Here is a 22,116-nt window from a genome sequence, read left to right on the forward strand (position 1 = left end):
CATCGAACACCTGCACGGTCTGCAAATAAGCATGAATTGTTTCTGTATTCAGTGCAAGGCTTACTACTCCGCTGCACTCGTCATAGTTTCCCCACAATAACATTCCGAAACACTCGGAGAGAATTATGAATCACCCTGTATTTGTTATGTGGTAAATTTTTAGGTGGTTATATTTTTCCTCTGAAGACGGCACTCATAGTGTGTCGAAATGCATTAGAAATTTCGTATTTTTCCCGTGTATTTCTCTTTTCGTTGGTGACTCCTGGATATTTCTAGGCGAAGGTTTATTTGCTCTTTCATGTAAGCAGAAATACACAGTTGATTTCGCTTTGTTACTTCATATTTAGTGCAGTAAAACTTGAGTTAGTTGATCACCTATGGAGCAAATATTTTCTGATCAACTTGAGCAAGTGGTCAACTTACAAAGGTGTTGCTCTGTGTAAAATTCTGCAGTACTTGCCTGGAAAACGATCCAACTTATGTGAACTAACACAGGCGGTGAATATAGCAGGTTTTACTGCATTGCGCTGATTCTGACCAAGGCAACGGAAACAACCCAAACTATAACATTCCCTCAAAGGAATCCACAATTAAACACGGTACAACACAAAGAAACATAGTTTGATAATATTTTTTGCATACAACGTGGGTTCAAAATTTCTCTCAAATATTCAGAGAGAATTTAGTTATTTATCAGACTCTGAGAAAAAATTTGATGTATTAGGACATCGAAATTAACTCCCATTCAATATCAATGAGCTGGTCGTGCATAAAGCATTTGAAGCAACTGAAGCAGCTTTTTCTCCACTTAAAAAGGGAGAAATCTCATCAAAATATCATGCATTAAATTGCAGTGTAAGGTGTCGAATTGAACGCTATCCTCTTTTTTTTTTGCCAATCTGAGCGCTCAAACTAATAACGCTTCAAGATGGATGCGTCAGTGCGAAAATGCATTTGTACGTCTGTAATCAACACATGGATGTAAAGTGACTCCTTATACACCGTTATCTTTGAACCATTGGTGTGATAGAGAAACATACTTTCAATTAGAATACTTAACGGAGGAACGTAGACTTGTTTCAGAGGTGCAGTGTTTCGCAGGTGTCGGGGAGGATATGATAGGAATGTTTAAAATTTTCGACGGGATGGATAGAATTGACCATGAGTTATTAATACATCGTTAATCGACTGCTCCAACAAGGGGACACCAGTATCGATTGGTAAGGGACAGTTCTAGGTTGTGGTGTCGAACGGAGCTTTTTCTAATCCTGTGTATAGGCCTATGCGAGTGTTAAAAAATTATGCGTAATGCTCAAGTGCCGCGTCGTAGGTAAACTTGATAAAGCGATAAACATGATATATTATACGCTATATAATTTATTCATGTATGTTATCGTTATACGGTACGATTGCAAAATTTTCTATCATTATATCGAAAGGGGGAGGGGTCTAACAAAATTCTATTCATTCATTTGGATTTTTTCCCCATATTTATCACATTCATCTATTACACTAGGATAATATGTATAATCACCGATAAAGGTGATAAAGTTCAAATATTTATCAAATTTACCAACGCCGCGTAGATATTATGCATATTCGCCGGTAAAATTGATGATATGTGAAACTTAACGGCACGATTGGTGTCGTTGGCACGATAATCGTATAATAATCGATTTATCACATTTACCTTAAGGACGGGATTACACTACGAAAAGTTGATAAAATATATTTTGCAAAACTTGAAGAAAAAGAAAACAACCAATAAGCGTATCATGTGTAACCGATACGCTTATTGGTTGCATTTTTCATGTATCCCGGCCTTACACATACAAACTTGTATATAATCAATGTTTGCAGATGTTGATGTTGGGATTCAAGTGTGGATGCAGAGAGATCCAGAGAGATCCTCCACTCTACCAAAAGAATGCGGGTCAAATGGGGGAAATACGAAACACTGCCACTTATTGCCAACATAATGACAAAAGTAGGCACAGTTGCCAATTTTTGCAAAAATCACTGCACGATCGCGGGAGGTGGCAAATAAAGCACTACCGAAAATTCCAGTCGATTAAAATGAATTCTACGAAATAAAACACTTTTTTTAAACGACAAATATGTGAGATCAATGTTCATATTTATAGTTTTAAGTACAATAATAATTTTTAATAGTAATTTAAATCCTTGATTTCAGTAAAGAATAAAAACTCAAGTAGGCTTCGTTGAAAATACGCGAAAAAACGGAGCATTTTTCACAGGAAAAAGTCAGGATGGCCAATATTACGCGAAAATACAAGAATGCGCCGGGAACATGGGACACATGGTCACCTTGTACAAATACAAATACAACGCCACAACAGGCAAAATGCCCAACGAGGTGGCAAGAAGAGGAGTATCCTATAAAGGATACTGCTCTATGCTGAAAGAGGAAGTCTACAAGGCTATAAGATGTATGAAAAAAGGCAAATGCCCAGCTGAAGATGGGATTTCAATAAACATTATTAAAGAAGCAGGAGAAGAATTTGCCAGTATGCTAGCTGCTTTGTTCACAAATTGTCTCACAAAATCGGATGTGCCTGAAAATTAGAATAACCCAATTGGAAACCTCCTATCAGTAATTTATAAAATCTTCACCAAAGTGCTGACATATAGGCTTGAATCCAAATTGGACGAAGCTCAACCAAAAGAACAAGCAGGATTTCGAAGTGGATTCAGTACAATGGATCACATCCAAACAATCAGGGAACTTATAGAGAGACACAAGGAATACGAGTTATATATCATTGTGTATGGCCTTCATTGTTTTTGAGAAAGCGTTTGACTCTGGGACAAGAAATTACCATGGACAACGGAATCATATATTAATGAAATAAACACAAGTATCAGGATTGGATGGAGCACTTTTGGAAAAAAACTGTAATTCTGAAGAGTCATGCGCCATTATGTCTGAAAAGAAAAGTGTTTAACCAGTGTGTGCTACCAGCACTGATTTACGGAACTGAAACATGGACACTCACAAGCAAGATGATACAAAAGCTACAGAATACACAAAGGAGCAAGCAGGGAAAGATGTATGCTAATAATCGCAAGGAGAGACTGAAAACGAATCACTTGGATAAGGAACCGCACAAAGGTATGTGATATCATGGAAAGAATTAAATATTTAAAATGGAAATGGGCTGGACGTATTGCAACAGACGGGACACAAGTGTTCTAGATTGGTACCCCCGTGGTGTTAAACGTCCGAGCAGGGGGTCCCCAAGCAAGATGGATTGATGAGAAAGTGGCTGGAGTCAACTGAATGGCTAAATCATCAGGCAGAGCAGAATGGAGAAATTTAGAGGACCTTCATCCAGCAGTGGATTGAAAATGGTTGATGATGATAATGACTTAGAGGTCAGAAAATATGAATAAGATCAGGTTTTGTTATAAAAAAGATGTTTTCAATGGTATGGAAAATGAGTATATTAATGGAGCTCGGGCCTATCTGGCTTTCTTGTTATCCGGGCCGCCCTTCCGTCACATTTGACCGGATAGTCCGGAGTCTACTATATGCAGTTTGAAAAATCTCCGCAAAAAGAGTGCATTTACCTGTAAATGCAATTTTTTTTTTTCTAAAAGAAAATCGAATCCATCATAATATTAGAAAATATGTTTAATAAGCTGTTTGTCATTCGAGGATGGTACATATTTGGGAATAAATACACTGACATTCAGACCATCGATATTTGGTCTTTGTCCGGTGGCCAATAGCGATAGTTTCTGAGCATGACGCTCACGATACGAAATTTGTCGTCCAGGCAAGTTACGATGTGCTTCGTCTTCTTCATCTTTGGTACCGACGGATCTTTCTTGGATGCCGACGACGACGAGGACGACGAAGACGACGAATCTGCGTTTTTGCTGTTCCTACGGAACCTGTGACAGTTCGTACCAACTATGATGATGATGATGGCAGCGTAGAAGATGGCGACCAGCTGCAATAACCACAAGTATTTTTGAATTAAAAACGAATATACACACACCATTAGAACAAATGCAAAAAATACTCTTCGACGTTACATTCACTCACAGCTAATTTGGAGAAAAAGTGACGGAACCTAATTAATTAACCTGTACATAAATATATAATTTACTCGGTATATGGTACTCGGCACTGCCCGGATTTTCTTTAAATTATTTTAATTGAAATTAAATTTTTTTACATTTATTTTAAATCACGCCATTGTATGTGAAGTAATGGTTTATCTTTAGATGAACAGAGTCGATGTTTATTCAAAACCCAGATTGGGATCAAGACTGGATGTAATTCGGTTAATAGTCTGTAATAAGTAAGTGGTAAGCATTATCTTTGTTATCACCGTAGGCCCTTGTAACCATAGAAAACGATCCTCTGTTTATAATGAACTTGATTTAAATATCGCTAATAATTTCTATTTTTTGGATCTTGGTGTGTCGAGGATAACTTTAAATTACTCCGTCTTATGCTTCCGTTAATGTAAAATAGGTTCCGATCAATGATAATGCTGAAGAAGCGAAATTTCGCCAATACAAATACTTCCGGGGAATATAATCGTCAAAAAAAGTAGCTTCATTTAGTTATAATATTCTTCATAAAAGGAAATACACGCTTTAATTCCCTCCAGCTTTCGTAATGTCTTGCAGTTTTCAAGAGATTTTCCAAGTTCGTGCGGAAATTGCTATTGTTTACGCGAAACTTAACATTATATGACAGCTCTCCATATTGCTATAAAATTTCTAAAACAAATGCTCATATTGAAATTCAGGCGATTATTTTTGCTCCATGTTTCCCAGCATTAACTGGATGGCAGATGTTGATGAAAGATTTCGGTAAGTCTTCCGAAGAGAGAGATATTTTTTTTAACTGTACGTGATAAATCCTTTCCTACAAAACAAGCGTCAATGTAATATACAGGGTATTTATAATTAAAATCGCACTTTTTGAAATGGCCATAAAAGGAAAACTACTGAGCAATAGATACCACGTGGATTCAATAAGCGAGGAGAGTCACATCTGGCCCTCGAGAAGCCGCAGTTTTCCCATCATTATTCTAAAGGAAGACACGGCACGTGATAAAGAGGGCCACATAGACTTGCGAAAAAAAGTACAAATGGAAAAAGTGGGAGAAAAATGGAGAGAGAAACATTTAGAATTCAATTATCTGTTGATCGCACGTTGGTGAGAAACTGAGCCAATCAAGCTCAATGGTAAAGGCATCTATCTCATCTATTACAAATACAACTCCACAACAGGCAAATTGCCCAACGGGGTGGCTGACTTAAGAACATCATGGATTCCCGAGCCCCTACCTACCTACTACTGCTACACCACACATGTACCCCCCCCTCCGCGGAACCCCCAACGAATCGGTACATGCGGGAATGTGCGTGTACGTGTAGTGAAACCTGACGAAGTTTTTTTTGTTTCTCTGTAATGCTTGTTATGTGTAGTGCTGCCATCTGCCACCAGTTTTTCTAACTATGAGTGAAGTGTTATGATTGAATGATTTATCGTTGTAGGACTGTTGCTCTCTGTGGCGAGACTTTTTAACGGGGAGATCGGCTCGTATTTGCGCCTTGAAGTTGGGAACCACAGAAAAACAACTTCAGCCGACCACCACTGTGGGGTTCGAACCCGGATCCTCGCATCGCGAGTCCGTCACTATAACCACTCGACCACCACAGCGGCCTTAAATCTTTGTAAGCTATAAAATTATTCCAAAATCATCACAATAAGTACGAAGAGCCTCGCTCTACCTGGCGGAGACAGGGAATGCGCCACAAGAAAATAACGCGGTCCGTAAGGGCCGTCGTTGGAAAAAGTCAAGAAAACACAGGACGCAAATGACACGATAAACTACAGTGACTTTTTCTGGAATTTTTCAGATGCTTTTTGAATCACAGTTGCAGCTAAATATTTTCCACCCAAAAAAAGTACGTTTTGTCTCGTTGAAACAAAAATACCACATACACGTGAAACAAATAGCTCCGGGTCTTATAAATACCTAACGATAAAAAAAAAAAAGTATCCACACCAATGTGTTGTAAACGTCGCATGTGTTCCGTAAGCCTACAAGTAGGTTTGACAAGTGACAGCTTCTCAAGAATTACGACACTCTCGTACGCGCTTCCTTGCAATGTTGGTATTTATTGCTTTGACTCCAATGAAAAAAATATATTTCCTAAGTAAAGGAAGGTTTTATATATAGAGAGAGAACACAACATATTGCCGTTCTTTGGGTTGTTTCTTGTGACTATTATGGGAATGCACCTGAGGATGACATTGATTGCTTGCTTCGATGTTCAACTCTGCGCGCGTCCTTCTGATTTTGACGGCAATGCTTTGAATATCAAAAATGGCTCCTTGTGCGTGAGTCGGATTTTCTTTTTCTAGTAAACTTTTTTTTTAAATCTAAGAACAGGTTACATTCCCCTGTACACAAACATGAGGTGTGGGGGAATATCAGACTAACAATGTTCAGTTTGGTGAATCTGCACCCTTAATCCTCTACGGTCTAGTGTATATTTGAATATACAAGGTGTCCGGTATGTGCTGTGAAAAACCACACAAAAACGTGAACTGGAGCTCTGTGTTCATTCCCGTTATAAAAAACGACCAAAATGACTTGTTTATTTACAGCTGTGAAGAAAAAAAACGTGAAGCTTCCTTCTAATTACTTACCGATGCGTACAATATAGCATCCGAAGTCTGGCGTGGGTATAAAGGTGCAAAATGCTCTTCGGATGCCACGCTGCCATTCATTCGAGTATGTAAAGCTCTTGGTTGATGCGTCGAGTTGCATGAAGTCGACTGGTTAAACCTTCAAAGAAAAACAATTACCATTTGATTATCATAATCAATAATATATCTTTCAATAACAAATACTACATGGTTGCGTTTCTCAACATTTCTTAAGCCAAGGACCAGTAAAATATGCGAAATAATGAGACGGACCAACAACTAACTTACAATATGTTTTCTTTTCTTTAAACGTTTTTATGAATATAATATCGATAATTTTTTTTTGTTATCATTGATCAATATTTAGTTCTCGAGTCTTGCGGGCGACACATTTCATTTTCACAGACCGCTACTGATGACCGTAGGTCGAGAAACACTGCTATACATCATAGCTGGACATGCAAATTGTCCTATGGAACTATTGTCCGACACATGCCCGGGGCGTGTAAAAATGTCGACCAGGCATGGCATTTTTCTCGACCATATGCCCGACGTGGGTATATATAAGAAAAAAGCTCCCGGTTTTATTTTTTCTCATGGACGATGGTTCCTATACACATGCGTGAAATTACACAGAAATGCACTCTTTGTCGCGAGTGTATGCGAATGTATAGTAAACGCATTTTGATCTATTTTCACGGTCGTAAACATTTGAAAGCCCGGTGCGGTCGTTGGAAATCATATACTCCAATTGGAATGCTGTGGGCAAACATAACAGCAAAATGGTATATCCTGATGGGGTATAAAAGGAAGAAAGACCTTAGTTTGTGCATAAAAACGTAAAAATATAATTTCCCAGACATATTATAGGCTATAATAATATGGTCCGATTATACATTACATGAAATATCCGAAAAATAATTATTGGAAAAAATATCAATAACAAAACTATAAGGATAAGTTATGGATACAGTCGAATCCCGTTATAGCGAACTCCAAGAGACCGGAGAAATCACTTCGTTACAACGAAATTTCGTTATAAAGGAATTCCAAGGTTTTCCATTGTCACTATGTAAATTTATGCGATGGATTAGCAAAGTGTTCGTTAAAGCGAGATTTTCGCTATAACGGTATTCGTTAAAACGGGATTCGACTGTATTTATCATATTATTTAGTTCAGCCCTGCTCAAATTGATAGCTCGTTATATTAGATACTACAGTGTACCTCGCTCTACACAGAAATGTATGCGCTTTCACCCATCTCTGGGGTCAGAACATTTTTTTCCTTTTTGAACCGTTTTCTCTCTCTCTCTCTCTCTCACACACACACACACTGCCTGGAAAACACACTGCCTCTCCCCCTTCCCAAGGATCTGCGTGTACCAGGTTTTGAAAATCTGTAATCTACATTTACGCTGGTCAACGGGGGACCATAGTGTGTGTACCCTTAAGTCCTCGACTGAGGTTCAACGAGTAAGTATAGTTCTGTTACAGGTATCTTAATACTGCGATGTTGGATGCCTGGGACTTTCTTATCGCCGCTCCAAACTTTACGGATGGTGAAGGCAACGCGGCTCTATACAGTAAATCCTCGCTTTTGCGGACACCGGTGGGACGAACAAATTTGTCTGCAAGAGAGCGATGACCGTTAATCAGGGGTTTGAAATGTATACTTTTATTACACGGGGGGAAATTATAATTCGGTCGTAAAAGTGGGCTGACCGCATCTCAGGGATGCCCGTTGAGAGGGGTTCTAGTGTTGTGGAGTTTTGATACATCAGACTACCTTTTCCTGATCGATATGATAAGAATTTCTGAATATACGATCGATTTTCGGTAGTGGATCTCGCAGATCCGATGGTGTTATTGCAGAGGCACCACCATCGGAATGTTAATCGCCTGTCTATGTTCTCCCTTTCACCAGATTATTAATGTCTTCCTCTTGGTCAAGTGCTGCCTCCCCCATGTTTTAAAGGAACGTCTGACAATAAATGGATATTCTTATGAGTGAAATTTCAATGTCGATATGCCAGCCGAACAATTCACGCGCCTATTCTCGAAAATCATACATTTTATAACAGTTCCCTCAGAGTATTTACAGCCGATAAAGCGAGTAACCTGAACCAAATGAGACATGTAAAGACATTTTACGTGAACCAAATAATGACACTGTAAAAAATGGTGAGCACCTTCCCCCCCCCCTCCCTAAAACAATAAACGCCCACGAAAACCTCTTGCCATTCTTTGAATTTGACCGCTTATTTCGGAATTTACCAACCACTATTATGGGTTGAGGAATGTCCCGAGATAATCCCCATATGAGTGACTGTCGAGCCTCTTTGACCATATTCTCTTGAATCGACGTTTTGTCATCTTCGAGCTAGCTTCCCCACCCCCTCCTCCTCCTCTTAAACTGCCAAAATGATGACCAACCAGCCATCCAACGGAATGATTCCAATTTCACTTTGATGATGGGTACCTTTCAAGTTCTTTCGGCTGTAATGAGAAACGAAGGGAGGGTTTCGGGCTCCCTCACACACATCACAAGGCATTTCTCCTTACGGCAGAGCCTTAATATTCTGGTATTTCTCTATCTCTCTCTCGAGCCCGAAATTTCAAGCATTTATTCGCAATTCCACTGTGTGTGCCTCCTTCTCGCCGCTCATACCCGGCATAGTTCAAATATTCAGCCACGAAATTCCTTCACCTTTCCCAGGAATACGTGCTTAATGGCGGAAAAGCAACGAAAATTGCTTGAACTGACATTTTTATACAAAGGGAGAGAGAGAGAGAGAGAGGTTCCTCCTGTACACTATTGAGTCTCTTTCTCTTGCTGTCTTATAGATGATGACACAAGCCGAAAAATCCGCTCCAGGTGACGTTATAATGACACTGTGTTTGCTTTCATGTTCCAGCATGTATACATGCTGTGAAGAACACGAATAAAGGATTCTTTACCAAAAGGCTTTTGCTTATTGGATCGGAAGCAATATTGAGTTTTTCTCTCTCTCTCTCTCTCATTCTTCGTAGACTCTTTACTTTTATATGAGGTCATGTGACTTGTTGTCAGTGCCGTCTTAACGCAAGGGCCAGCCCATGAGGCCTCAGAAAAATCAGAACCAGTTGAAGTTTTCGAGAATTCGCTAGCTAGGACCTCAGAAAAAAATAAAAAAAAATCACTTAGCCCGGGGGCCCCACGATGCTCTTAAGACGTCCCTGCTTCTTGCACTTGGGGGCCGTTCAAGTATTACGTAAGCAAAATTTTTAGACATTTTTGACCGCCCCCCTTGTCAGCAAAATTTCGTCATCAGCGCTGCCGCTCTGAATCCCAACTCATATTTTCATAAAGGGTGGTCGATGACGTAAGCATTATCCAAACCCCCCGCCCTCGCCCTTGTCATCAAAAGTCAGCGAATCGGAAACCCCCTCCTACCCCCCCCCCCCCATCACCTGATACGTCTCCCACTTTGCTTGATTTTCACCTGTGACCCCCCGCTCCCCCAGAATGTCACGCAATTGCAAGGGGAGGGAGGCATTTGCGCCCCGGTTGAAAGCCACTGTGATAGACAATTTTTCTGCAATTAGACCTCACACTCATGCATACAATCCGTAATATCCGCTTGTTGAATTTGTAACCAGTCGAGTAATCAATTAAACAACAGATCATCGAGTGAATTCGAACACGTACTTCAACGGTATAATTAATACGACAGCAAAAAAAAAAAAAATATATGAAAAGATAACGATGTGTCTTGAATAACTGTAGGAGAATGTCGTCGATGTTTAGACCTACTTCAAATGAGAGAGGATGCGTTCAGAAAGAACTGCAGCCCGTGCGAGTGTCGACGGCGTCCTAATGAGTTTTGAACTGGTTTCTAGCAAACACATCGCCATTTTGTTTTGTTTTTTCTATGAAATATATATATTTTTTAATGCGTGTCTTATTTTTTCTCCCATGAGATCATCTAGAGCTTTTCGCTTTTTTGCCCCCTTTCTCACAATATGTTCCGTTAAGGGGGGGAAAAAAACGAGACTTGTCGAGACGTTCTTTACGACGTGCTCCAGACAGAAATAAACGCGTAGCCGTCGGCACTTTATCCCAAAGTATGTCGTCTTTTTGTTTTCTGAATTTCATGGAGTATTTATTTTACAGACAAATTTTTAGATAATACATTTTAGTAGTTTGACTGGCAATTTATACTATAACTTATTATGTGCAGAGTGGGGTGCACAATAATATAGACACCCGTATGTAAGAGGTCGCTGTGGTGGTCGAGTGGTTATAGTGACGGACTCGCGATGCGAGGATCCGGGTTCGAACCCCACAGTGGTGGTCGGTTGAAGTTGGTTTTCTGTGGTTCCCAACTTCAAGGCACAAATGCGAGCCGATCTCCCCGTTAAAAAGTCTCGCCACAGAGAGCAACAGTCCTAAAACGATAAATCATTCAATCGTTACACTTCACTCATAGTTAGAAAAACTGATGGCAGCACTACACATAACAAGCATTACAGAGAAACAACAAAAACTTCACGTCAGGTTTCACTACACGTACACGCACATTCCCGCATGTACCGATTCGTTGGGGGGTTTCGCGGGTTGTGGTGTAGTAGGTAGCGCCTCCAAAAAATGGCTCGGGGATCCATGATGTTCTTAAGTCAGCCACCTCGTTGGGCAGTTGTGGCGTTGTATTTGTAAATCAATCGTAATTCGGCAGCCTAGTAAAGCTATGACCCCCCAAGTGTTTAACGACATAGTGGTCACGAAGACAATCAGAAAATGTCAGTCAATAGAGAGACCCCCCCCCCCCCGTTTATCAGCAATATGTACAGAAAGACGTCCTCTCCACTTGTTAATATAATATACAGGGTGTCCTGTAAAAGTTAATGCGGCTTTTATATCATTAACTTTCCGCAGTAGAAGCATAGTTTAAATTTAACAAAATGCTAAAAAAAAACGGAGAAAGGTTGGGAGAGAGCATCAGAAATGAGGGAGAGGAGCCGATTCTTTCCGATTTTTGAATTAAAAAACATCTTAGAGAATATTGCACTCTGAAGCATGGAATTTTTTATGTTGGCCTCAGGATATACAGGCCAACATATTTTCTAAATGGAAGTCCGAATAAAACTTAAGATTTTTTTCTGCGACACACTGTATTTTCACTCCCGAGTCTGGTACCGAGTAATTTTTGAACTCCTTTAAAGCATTTTTTTAAATTGAAACTATACCTCTACGATGGACGGTTGATGAGATAAAGGCCGCATTAGCAGTTACAGGACACCCTGTATACGGAAAATTAGCTGTATGAGGAAATATCAATGTTGAAGAAAGGAAAGTTCATCTCTGTGTGCTCTCAACGGGACACACTACTACTACTTAACCGAACATGCACCTCGTACACATTCCTCTACGGAATCTCTAACGAATCGGCACATGGCGGAATGTGTGTTCTGAGTGTATGCTTGGCCCCTAAGGTATTTATGTTGTCGAGTTGCGCTTACAATTTTATTTCTCAGCAAATAACCTACCACAGTGGCTCTCAAAATTTTGCCACCCGTGGCTTCCTCTCCCAATTCATGGTTCATCTGCGACTCCCGAGAGAAGAGCTTAGTAGATAATTTTTCTTGTAAAAGGAACCATTTCAAAGCATAAATAGGCGCACAAATCAATATCTCCAACTCACCGCAACCCCTGACAATGGTTGGCGATGCACCTTTTGGGAAATATTGCTATAAGGTGACACCCACCTCTAACAGGATATCCGGATTTAATGGTGGGCTACAAGTGCTGAGAGAATGACAAAGAGCAAAATCAACCTATCGCCAAAATCTATAAAATGTCCACTGAGTATAAATTTCTCAGAAACTTCAAAAATTTCGGTTTTCTTCAGTCTCGACCCATTTTTCTTTCATAATCCGTTAATCATCATAACTCGAAAACATTCGAGATAGGACAGGGTTGGTAGGATATGTTACGATCTACTTGGGCTCATCTACCAGCTCATTCCGTTAGGCAAAACATTCAAAGTTCAACATGTATACAAGTTTCCGGCCAGCGAACGGCAAACATATTGCATATCTGACCCATGGACGCCGGCCTTACAGTATTTGAATATATAGTGCCGCCATCTATATTCCAGACCCGAAGTGAATGACTTTTTTTCCCTTCTAAATGTAATTTCAATATTATGGGTCTGTTGATCTCTTTGACTAGACTTTCGAAGAATTTCTTGTAGATGCCGCATAACTAACACGAATCGAGCTTATTCTGAAAATAGTTATGCGATTGAAAAAGTTCAGGAAAAAATCTGATATACGTGGAAATATAAATATTCAATGGCCGGCTGCAAAGTAGTAATCGATTTTCGGTATCTATCGATATAAGAATCGCTTTAGAATCGAAAGGGGGAAAAGAAAAAGAATCGAAAAACATTTGTTTACATTGTACAACGAAGGAAAGAATTTTTTTAAGGAAAAGTTGTGTTGGAAGTGTCGTTTTTTCTTCTTAAGTTCTTTTTTTCCTTCAGTGTTATTTTACCTGAGCGAGAGTTTCGTCGGGTAAATATTTGACCTGAAGATGGGCGTCGTGTTTGGTGTTTCAAAGAAAAGCTTTCACGCTTCAAATATCGATTCGTTATTGAAGCGTTTTCTCGTAACACAAACGAGATTTTTTTCATTCTTCCCTCTGCACTCTCTTGTTCTCTTTACAATTTTGCGTCCATGTTCTCAATATAAAAACCGCTCGAGAGAAACTTTTCTAATCACTTCTGAAGAAGAAATTTTTCTTTTTCAATATAATTAGTGTTTTTAGTACATTCGAGGGTATAGCAGGGATTATTTGCTTCATAAACTCCCATTACAAAAACGCTACTAAACCACACATGCACCTCATCCACATTCCTCTGCGGCATAGGCGGAGGTGGACATGAAAGTCTGGGGAGAGGCTCGGTCATTATTGCTGGCGATAATGATGTCAATTCACATATACATTAATTAGATCAGTCGACTCCACCTTCGACCTCTGCCCCCCCCCCCCCCTATCTCCGTCTATCCTCTGCGGAATTTCTAACGAATTGGTACATGTTGGAATGTGCGTGTCCGTGTAGTAAACCTAACGTGGAGCTTGTTATATAGTGCTGCAATCTACCACATATTTTTCGAACTGTGAGTGAAGTGTAATGATTGAAGATTTTACTGTTGTAGGCCTGTTGCTGTCCGTGGCGAGACTTTTTAACGGGGGGGATCGGCTTGCATTCGCACCTCGAAGTTGGGAGCGACAGAAAACCAACTTCAACCGACCACCACTGTAGCGACGGTAGTGTTCGAACCCGAGTCTTCACGATGCGAGTCCGTTACTATGACCACTCGACAATCGCAGCAGAGGTCTTGCTATACCAGGTGCCCCAAGGCACATGTTTTACATCCAATCGCGGTAAGGTAAGGATTGTTACCCTATTTTTCACGGTGTCGGAAAGTTCTTTTTACATGAAATAAAACACGTGTAGAAAGTAAAAAATTCAAATTGAGCTCTAAAGTCTCATCACTAAAATCCATGCTCTCTGTACTTGCAGTTTCACAACTTGGCAACATCAGGCTTGTAGTAGGCATACTGAGCCCCCACAAACTCTGGGTTCGAACCCCATCGGCAACACAGTGGTGGTCTCGGAACAGCGTTTCTCAAGCTTTCTGAAACTAAGAACCAGTAAAATGTCTGAAATAATTCGGTGGACCAATTGTGTCCCGTATTGCGGAACATTCTTATGTTTTTAGTTGTTCCAACGATACTTATTTAAATTTTTAATGTTTAATGAAATCGTTAATAAACAGCATTTCCATACTTATTATGACAATTATTGATTTGCGAATACCTATATTCCTCTTACATACAGTATCTGTCAGATTCAAAGTGTTATTTGGATTTTTCAGCACTTCTAACTGCAATGGGGGATTTCACCGACTTTTGTCAACGTTTTTGATGGCGAATGGCGACATTCCGTATTTTACTGTGTTTAAGATGCCAACCTATTTTCTCATTTGAATATCGTCACCGAAAGCAACAGGCCTACAACGACACAATTAATCAATCATTGCAATTCACGGATAGTTAGAAAAATTTATGGTAGATGACGGCACACTACACATAACAAGCACAGTAACGAACTTTACGTTAGGTTCACAACACGTATATGCACATTCCAACATGTACCAATTCGTTAGAAATTCCACAGAGAAATGCGGACGAGGTGCATGTATGTTTTAGAAGTAATAATTTGAATACTTTGTTTCGTTGAATACATTAATGTTAACTGCGATTTTATTAGCAGCACTTTATTTCTCCATCCTTTACCCATTTTAGCAGTAATCAACAAATTGGTTGCAAATTGCAATTTTTGGCTGCCGTTAGTGATATCCTTTTTCTTAGGGTGGCATTTTCTTTGATGAGGTATGGCGAACCTATATATAATACAACTTTTATTTGAACCCAAATAGAAACTACTGATAGTAATTAAAACAATCGAATAATTTTCCACTCAGTTGAAATTGAATATTATTCAATAAGTCTTCCGGTGGATCCACCTCTGGTTCGCGGCCCATAGGTTGAGAAACGCTGAGTTTGAATATTCAGACCAAAACTTTGGACACAATCACCCTTCCGGGTATGGAAATGACAGTGAATGGCAGAGGATAATTCCCTGAACACCATCCATCCATAGATCAATCAATCATGTTTTGACGTTGGACATTTTATGCAGTTTTCTAAACTGCGTTCCGACCATATTTCTCTATCCTCCCTATTCGCTGGCATACATGGAATTCCAGGACATACCACTAGATATTATAATACCCTTAATTACAAAAGGATAAGAATGACAGGTGAAAAAAAAGAGAGAAAAATGGCCGAAAGGAAAAAAAATCAATACGCCCCTTATATAGTACGAAAAAAAGGGTCACCATATTACATTTTTCTCCTCTTGAAACTTCAGCAGATTCTATTGTTTTTCCAAAGAATAAAGGAAGATCCATTTTCAACAAGCGGTTTTTTTTTTGGTCCCTCTCTCTCTCATCCCAAACTCCAACACCATCCTTCCCAGCGCCATCTGCACTTGGAATTCCTAGAATTCTTCGACAGCAGGGTCCTTTTGAAAAGTGCTGAACCTGTCCAACGTTGTATATATATATATAACCGAAGATCACTTTAGCCGGCCGTAATACCTTTGAAAAGGCGGAGGAGGTATTATTTCAAAAGCCCTGCCTCCCATAAGTGGGACTTTTCAACGAGACAATATTCCTCCATAAGGGGGGGGGGTAGAGGAGGATTGGAGGAATCGGTGCCAACGATAAGAGGGTGGTGATCCTAACAAAAGAGAGGGTTCAAGAATGAATGAGAAATTTTTGAAATATTCAGAATCTCCACCGCGTCTCTTTCCTCTCTCTCTCTATCTTTCTTATGTCTCCTACTCCTCCTGGAGGACTGAAGGAAATGGAGAACGCGTGCCCAGTCCAGCAGAGCGAGTTCCTCTCATTCTCTATATGTCTGCATGTTAAAATTTATCCTCGCCCCGAAGGCTTTTGTCTTCCCAACAGAAGCTTTGGAGAAATAAGAAGACGCTCCTCACCTGCTGGGAACGTACAGACAATGGGGGAGGAAGTTGGAATCGGTTATCATGCACATGCACTACTTTACAAATTCATTATTTAGATTTTAATTTCGGAAGTTTTCTTTGGAGAGACTTCATGGTATATGTGTGTTATAGTAACTGTTCAGCGGGCTGTAAATGATTTTCACGTGTCTCTGTGAATATGTTAGTGTCGTGAAATTCTTATACGCAGTGTTTTTGAAAAATGTATATCCTTAAATATTTCGAACTTCGTTACAAGCTGCGGCGAGAGCCGCCTCTCGAGTAACTCTTTATTCTAGTAAAGAGAGGGAGAGGCCACCTTGTATCTCAATATCTTAGCGCAACAATTTTTAAGATGTTTCTTTGTTGTGCCGTGATAGTTACACTGTTTTACTTCAAAATGTGGAGGACGAATGGCAGCACCATCGAGAGCACGAAACAAGCACAACTGGGACGTGAAAAAAAAAAAAAAAATCGATAGTACTCCGCTTATACATACACTCGCACAAGACGTTCCTACAAATACTGATCGAGTCCGTAGAGAAATTCCGGAAATTCCGCTGAGGAACGTTAACGAGGTTACGTAGTAGAGGAAGCTACTGTTGAAGTAGCTTTTCTGCGATTTTCCAACTTTCTTGCGGTGAATATCGGCCGGTCTCCCATTTGATTAAAAGGAAAAGTCTCTCTGTGCAGGGAATAGGCAGACCGTCAACACGAAAATTACATAACATGAAAATTTAAGCATTTACCATCTTCATTTCAGAATGTGGAAGACAGAACGAAGCAGAACGGACTGGGCACAACCAAGCTCTGTCGCTTACGCAATATAAGCTCATATCCTCTGACATGCATGGTCGTGCCAAAAAAAAAAAATTGAAAACAAAATATATATTTATTCGTCTTAATTGTCTGACTGACTGACTAACTGACTGAGGGAGATTTATTTATTTATTCAATATTGGTTGGCGGAGGCCTATACAAGAGAATGCGGTGGTGAAGTTTGACAGAGGAGACGATTGATGTTACGAAGGAAATCAGAAACTGTTGAACAACAATCAATAATGTTTGACGGGAGGTTGTTTCAGTCGGTTATTGTTCGAGAAAAGAAACTAAATTTGAAACAATCTGTGGATGCAAAGATGGGTTTCAGTTTTTGTGAATGGTTACCGTATATACTCGTGTATAAGCCGAGTTTTTTTGTGGAAAAATTCCTTCCTCAAGTTGGGGGGGGGGGGGTCGGCTTATACTCGGGTCAGTTTTGGTGAGAAAATATTGACCCCCCCGCAATCAGTAGTAATTTTTGTAGCAGTGTTCGAGAAACCGGCATTATTGGTATTATGGGATATGTTCAAACCCCCGAAAATGTCAAAGACGAGGCAAAGAAATCGAAAACATCATTGGCTTTGATACCAGGTGGGCTAACGTCGATTGTGAAGACTTTAGATGTCAGCATCAACAAGTCTCTCAAAGACTATTTGAAGAATTTGTGGATCGAATGGATGAGTTCCGATGATAAAGAAACTACAAAAAGTGGTGCCTAGAAGAAACCTGGCATTGGCCTAGTGTGCCAATTGGGTAGGCTACAATGAGGCGTGGAATTCTGTTTCCACCGAAATTATCACCCGATCCTTCAAAAAGTGTTACATCAGCGATGCGATGGACGGAACTGAAGATGATATCCTCTTTGAAAGGGACAATGGCAATAACAGCCCAGGTGAAGATAAAAACGAAGATGCCACACCCCCTATGATGATCTGATGGATTACCATGAGCTTGGAGACTTAAAAAGAAACGGATTAAAAAAGTTTGAATCAATTTCTATCGTAAATTTCCGTAAGAAGCTATTCATTTTGCATGAAAATATAAGAATTTTTTTTCCTCTAAAATGCACGGATTTTTTGGGGGTCGGCTTATACACGGGTTTTCAATTTATTGCGGATTTGGTGGTCCTGAAGTGTGGGGGGGAAGTCGGCTTATACACGAGTATATACGGTAATTCTTTCGAAAAGTGATGAAGCTGGAGTTAAGAGATTGGAAGTGTGTCGATATGAAAATGGCAGTGAACGATTTTGAAAAGGAAAGATAATATCGAGAGATATGTCTACGGGTAAAAAGCGGTTGCATATTCAGTTAGCGCTGGAGTTCAGTGACGGAGGCAGAGGATGACCGACAGTTAAGAATAAAGCGAGCTAATTTATTTTGATAATTTTTTTTTGATTTTATAATAGGTTCTAATTCGTCTATGTTTGATAGAGTATGGGGATCCCAGATTTCACATGCATATGAGAGTACAGGAAGCATGTAGGTTTCGAAGCAGAGATGTCTGAGGTGAAGGGTGGAGTTTTTGAGGTTCCGACGAAGAAGAAAAGAGTTTTTGGAGACACTTAAATGAAAGACGAAATCAACATGGAGATTCCAACTGCAGAAATAATTACACCCAGATATTTATAATTAAAAACTTCGGTGATTATACAGTTCGGTGATTATAGAGATACATTTTTTCAGGGCGTAAAGAGTTTTTCGCCTTAATTTTATGTCCATAAAACGGGATAAATAAGGAAATACTTCGAATAAAAACTGACGTAGCGAAAGATCAACATTATTATCGATCTAATAATTTTCTTTTATCCGACCTACGACTTATTTTTATTTACTTTGATACTTTCATTGACCGAAAGTCTTACTTCAAAGCTTCATTACATTGTAAAAACGTCTAGGGTAATACCAACAGATGGTTCTCCTCCATCTTAAGTACATGAAGACATGGATATCCCATCCCAGTTTCTATTTATGGGTGAACAAAAAATTTGCTCTGGGGTCGTTAAGAAATCGGTTTTTTATATAAAATCAACCAAAAAAAAAAGTTCCACACGAAGATCGTTTTCTTTAACTTATAAGGAAAAGGAGGAAAAAAAAAAAATCAGGGAAACGTGCTCTAGTGGAGCTCCAGAATGATCCAGTTTCGCATCAGGATACCGAAAGGGAAAAACAAAAAAGAAAAACCAAGATAATCTTTTTCAGCTTTTGTTCGTCCTCCCGTTAAGGTTTCCTTAAGGTTAAAGGGAAAAAAGTTTTGATCCACTTCTTAATGGCGGCTATTTTCCGATTTTTTTTCCCGTTTTTTTTCCCCCCCCGGACGCAACATACTCCTTGTCAGATGAATGACAGAAGTTAATGACAGATTCATCCATTTTTTTTTTTTTTTTTTTTGGGAAGGATTCGAGGATGAAATATGTCCCGGTTGTGCTGTTGATGATGTCGATGATGATCTTACAACTGGAGAAAGCCGCAAAAGATGACTTTTCGATAGTTTTGCCACTAAAAAAAATTTTGTTCACTATTGTTTGCAAAGGTTGTGTTCCTTTGAATGGGTTCGGGGTACAAATAAAATTAGGAAAATTGGGATTCTTAGACAAACCAAATTTTTGGTTATCTCAGTTTTTTGAATTTTTCGGAAGTCGTTAATTTGAATCTTAGGAATTACAAAAACGAAGTTAATTCCAAGAAATTACTAGAGATTAAAGAAAGGTTAATTCCATGAATATGGCATCATTTGATGAGAGTAAAAAAGGTAGATTTCAAGAATTCGACACTACTTGATGATGATCAAAATGAGATTGATCTCCTAGCATACTGATATTACTCGATGAGTAAAATGAAGTCACGCAACGCACTCCTTTTCCGATGAATGACAAAAGTTAATGACAGATTCACTTTGGGAAGGATTCAAGGATGAAATATGTACGGGCTGTTTTGTTGATGATGATAGTGATGATGTCGTGGTGATCTTACACCGAGAGAAAGCAGAAATAGGGATGACTTTTTGATAGTTTTTGCCACAAGAAATTTTAGTTTTATTTAATTTTTATTATTGCCGATGTTGATTGTGAGGTTGAGTTTATTTGACTGGTTTCGGGTACTTATATAAGAGCCCTGGGGTTTAATTACACTGGTAAACAAGGTTTTTGTTTCTTGGACGCTGAGTACTGTTTTTTATGTATTTTTCGATGCCGATTCTGAATCCGTCGTCGGAAATCGTCCATCAGGCACCAGTTTTCCGGAATTGCATTTTCCATTGTTGCGGGTTAGCCTAACCATCCTTAATACTATATACTTAGAAGATCAACATTTTTAGCCTAATAATGGGCATTATGAATATTAAAACTTGCCTCATCTGACTAAATATTATGGAACAGTACATCAAGATTCTTTTGAGATTCCTCTGATCATGTGCTAGCCATGGGGACAAGGGAATTACGAGTCCCTTTCACCCTTTCTAGGGAATTCCTGACCAAACTGTCCAAGGTTTGCTCGTCGACAAAAGCAATTTGAGCACCTTTTTCCGAAGGAAGACGACTTGGTCTATTGCAATGATGTCGATGCTCTGTAAATTGCATTGAGGCATCAGTATAACCCGCTAGAGTGGAGGTTATTCATAGATTCCTCTAAAACCAGCTTGAAAGCAGTACTTTTGCACAATGGTAATGAAAACCCTTCCATTCGCATCGCTTACGGGGTCCACATGAAGGAGACATGCGTTTTATTACGGTTGGTTCAGTATGAAAGACATGCCTGGCACTTTTGCGGAGATTTGAAAGTCATTGCCCTTGTACTCGGTCTTCAAATAGGATATACCAAATTTTGCTGTTTCTTGTGCTTGTGGGACAGCAGAGATAGACAAAACCATTATGTAAAAAAAACAATGGCCACCAAGAAGAAAGCTCGTTCCGGGAACCAAAAATGTCGTCAGTCAGCCCCTGGCTGATCTCCAGAAAGTCTATCTGCCACCTCTACACATTAAACTGGGATTGATGAAAAATTTTGTTAAAGGAATGAATTGAAACGCTTTAGCGTTTCGAAAACGATTAAGCTTTCTAAAAAACAAATTTCCTCGGGTCAGTGGCGCTAAAATCAAGGAAGGCATATTCGTTGGCCCTCAAATTCGAGAACTAATGAACGATGCTGAGTTCGATGCCACCCTAAATGAGCAAGAAACACCTGCATGGGAGTCATTCAAGAAAGTAGTCCAGAACCTTGGAACCTTGTGGGGGAATTACTTCAAAACTGTATAAAGTTCTTGGTTGCAATATGTCACTGAAGATACATTTTCTTCATTAACATTTGGACTTTTTCCCAGAAAACCTAGGTGATGTCAGCGACGAGCACGGTGAGCGATTCCACCAGGACATATGCATCATGTAATCGCATTATCAAGGCAAGCGAGCTCAAACATGCTGGCCGATTACTGTGTGACATTAAAAAGAGATATTCCTGAATATCCTGAAAAGAGAAAATCATGTAAAAACACCGTTTGAACTGCCATTAATATTAGAATTTAAGCTATTTTAAGTTGTAAGCAAATGCGAAAAATATACGTTTTTAAAAGGTTTAAACGCGTGTTACTCAAACACTATGCCTGACACACAAATTCTGAAAGCAGATTCGGAATCAGTGAGGAAAATACTATAAGAATGACCATATTTGATCAAAGAAACACGAAAAAAGTGAAATTTTGTTTACCAGTGTTATCAACGTATTTCTACAAAGGAGCTTGGAATGCCTTTTGTAAATCTTTCCCTCCATCACATGTCCCTTCCTTTAAACACGCTGGAAAACTCAAGTTTAACAAGGCCGACTTCTCCCTTTTGCAAAATATCCTTCGCTCCGATTTCCCCGATTTCGTTTCATCATCTTCTCCAAATAATGTTCATATTCTCTGGAGTAAATTCAAAGCTGCTATCGAAAAATCCAAAGCCTCTCTCTCTCTCTCTGTTCCCATCAAAAATACTTCTTCAA

At 39.5% G+C, this 22,116-nt stretch overlaps 1 protein-coding gene across 1 annotated transcript in view; it reads right to left on the reverse strand.

Annotated features, from left to right (window-relative positions):
* Window positions 1-3,637: 3,637 nt before the first annotated feature.
* The window catches only part of LOC149083624 (uncharacterized), a 112,958-nt gene continuing 94,479 nt past the window's right edge, over window positions 3,638-22,116 (reverse strand). The window contains exons 2-3 of the mRNA XM_089235402.1: window positions 6,704-6,842; window positions 3,638-3,977 (exon numbers count right to left, since the gene is read on the reverse strand). Coding sequence (XP_089091528.1) covers window positions 3,714-3,977; window positions 6,704-6,842 — 403 coding nt within the window. The 3' untranslated portion in view covers window positions 3,638-3,713. The remainder of the gene's footprint in view (window positions 3,978-6,703; window positions 6,843-22,116) is intronic.

The sequence above is a fragment of the Pholcus phalangioides genome, unplaced genomic scaffold, assembly GCF_987345545.1.
Source record: "Pholcus phalangioides strain wild (caught in Gottingen) unplaced genomic scaffold, Ppha-v1.0 ptg000008l_1, whole genome shotgun sequence".
Taxonomy (NCBI): Eukaryota; Metazoa; Arthropoda; class Arachnida; order Araneae; family Pholcidae; genus Pholcus; species Pholcus phalangioides.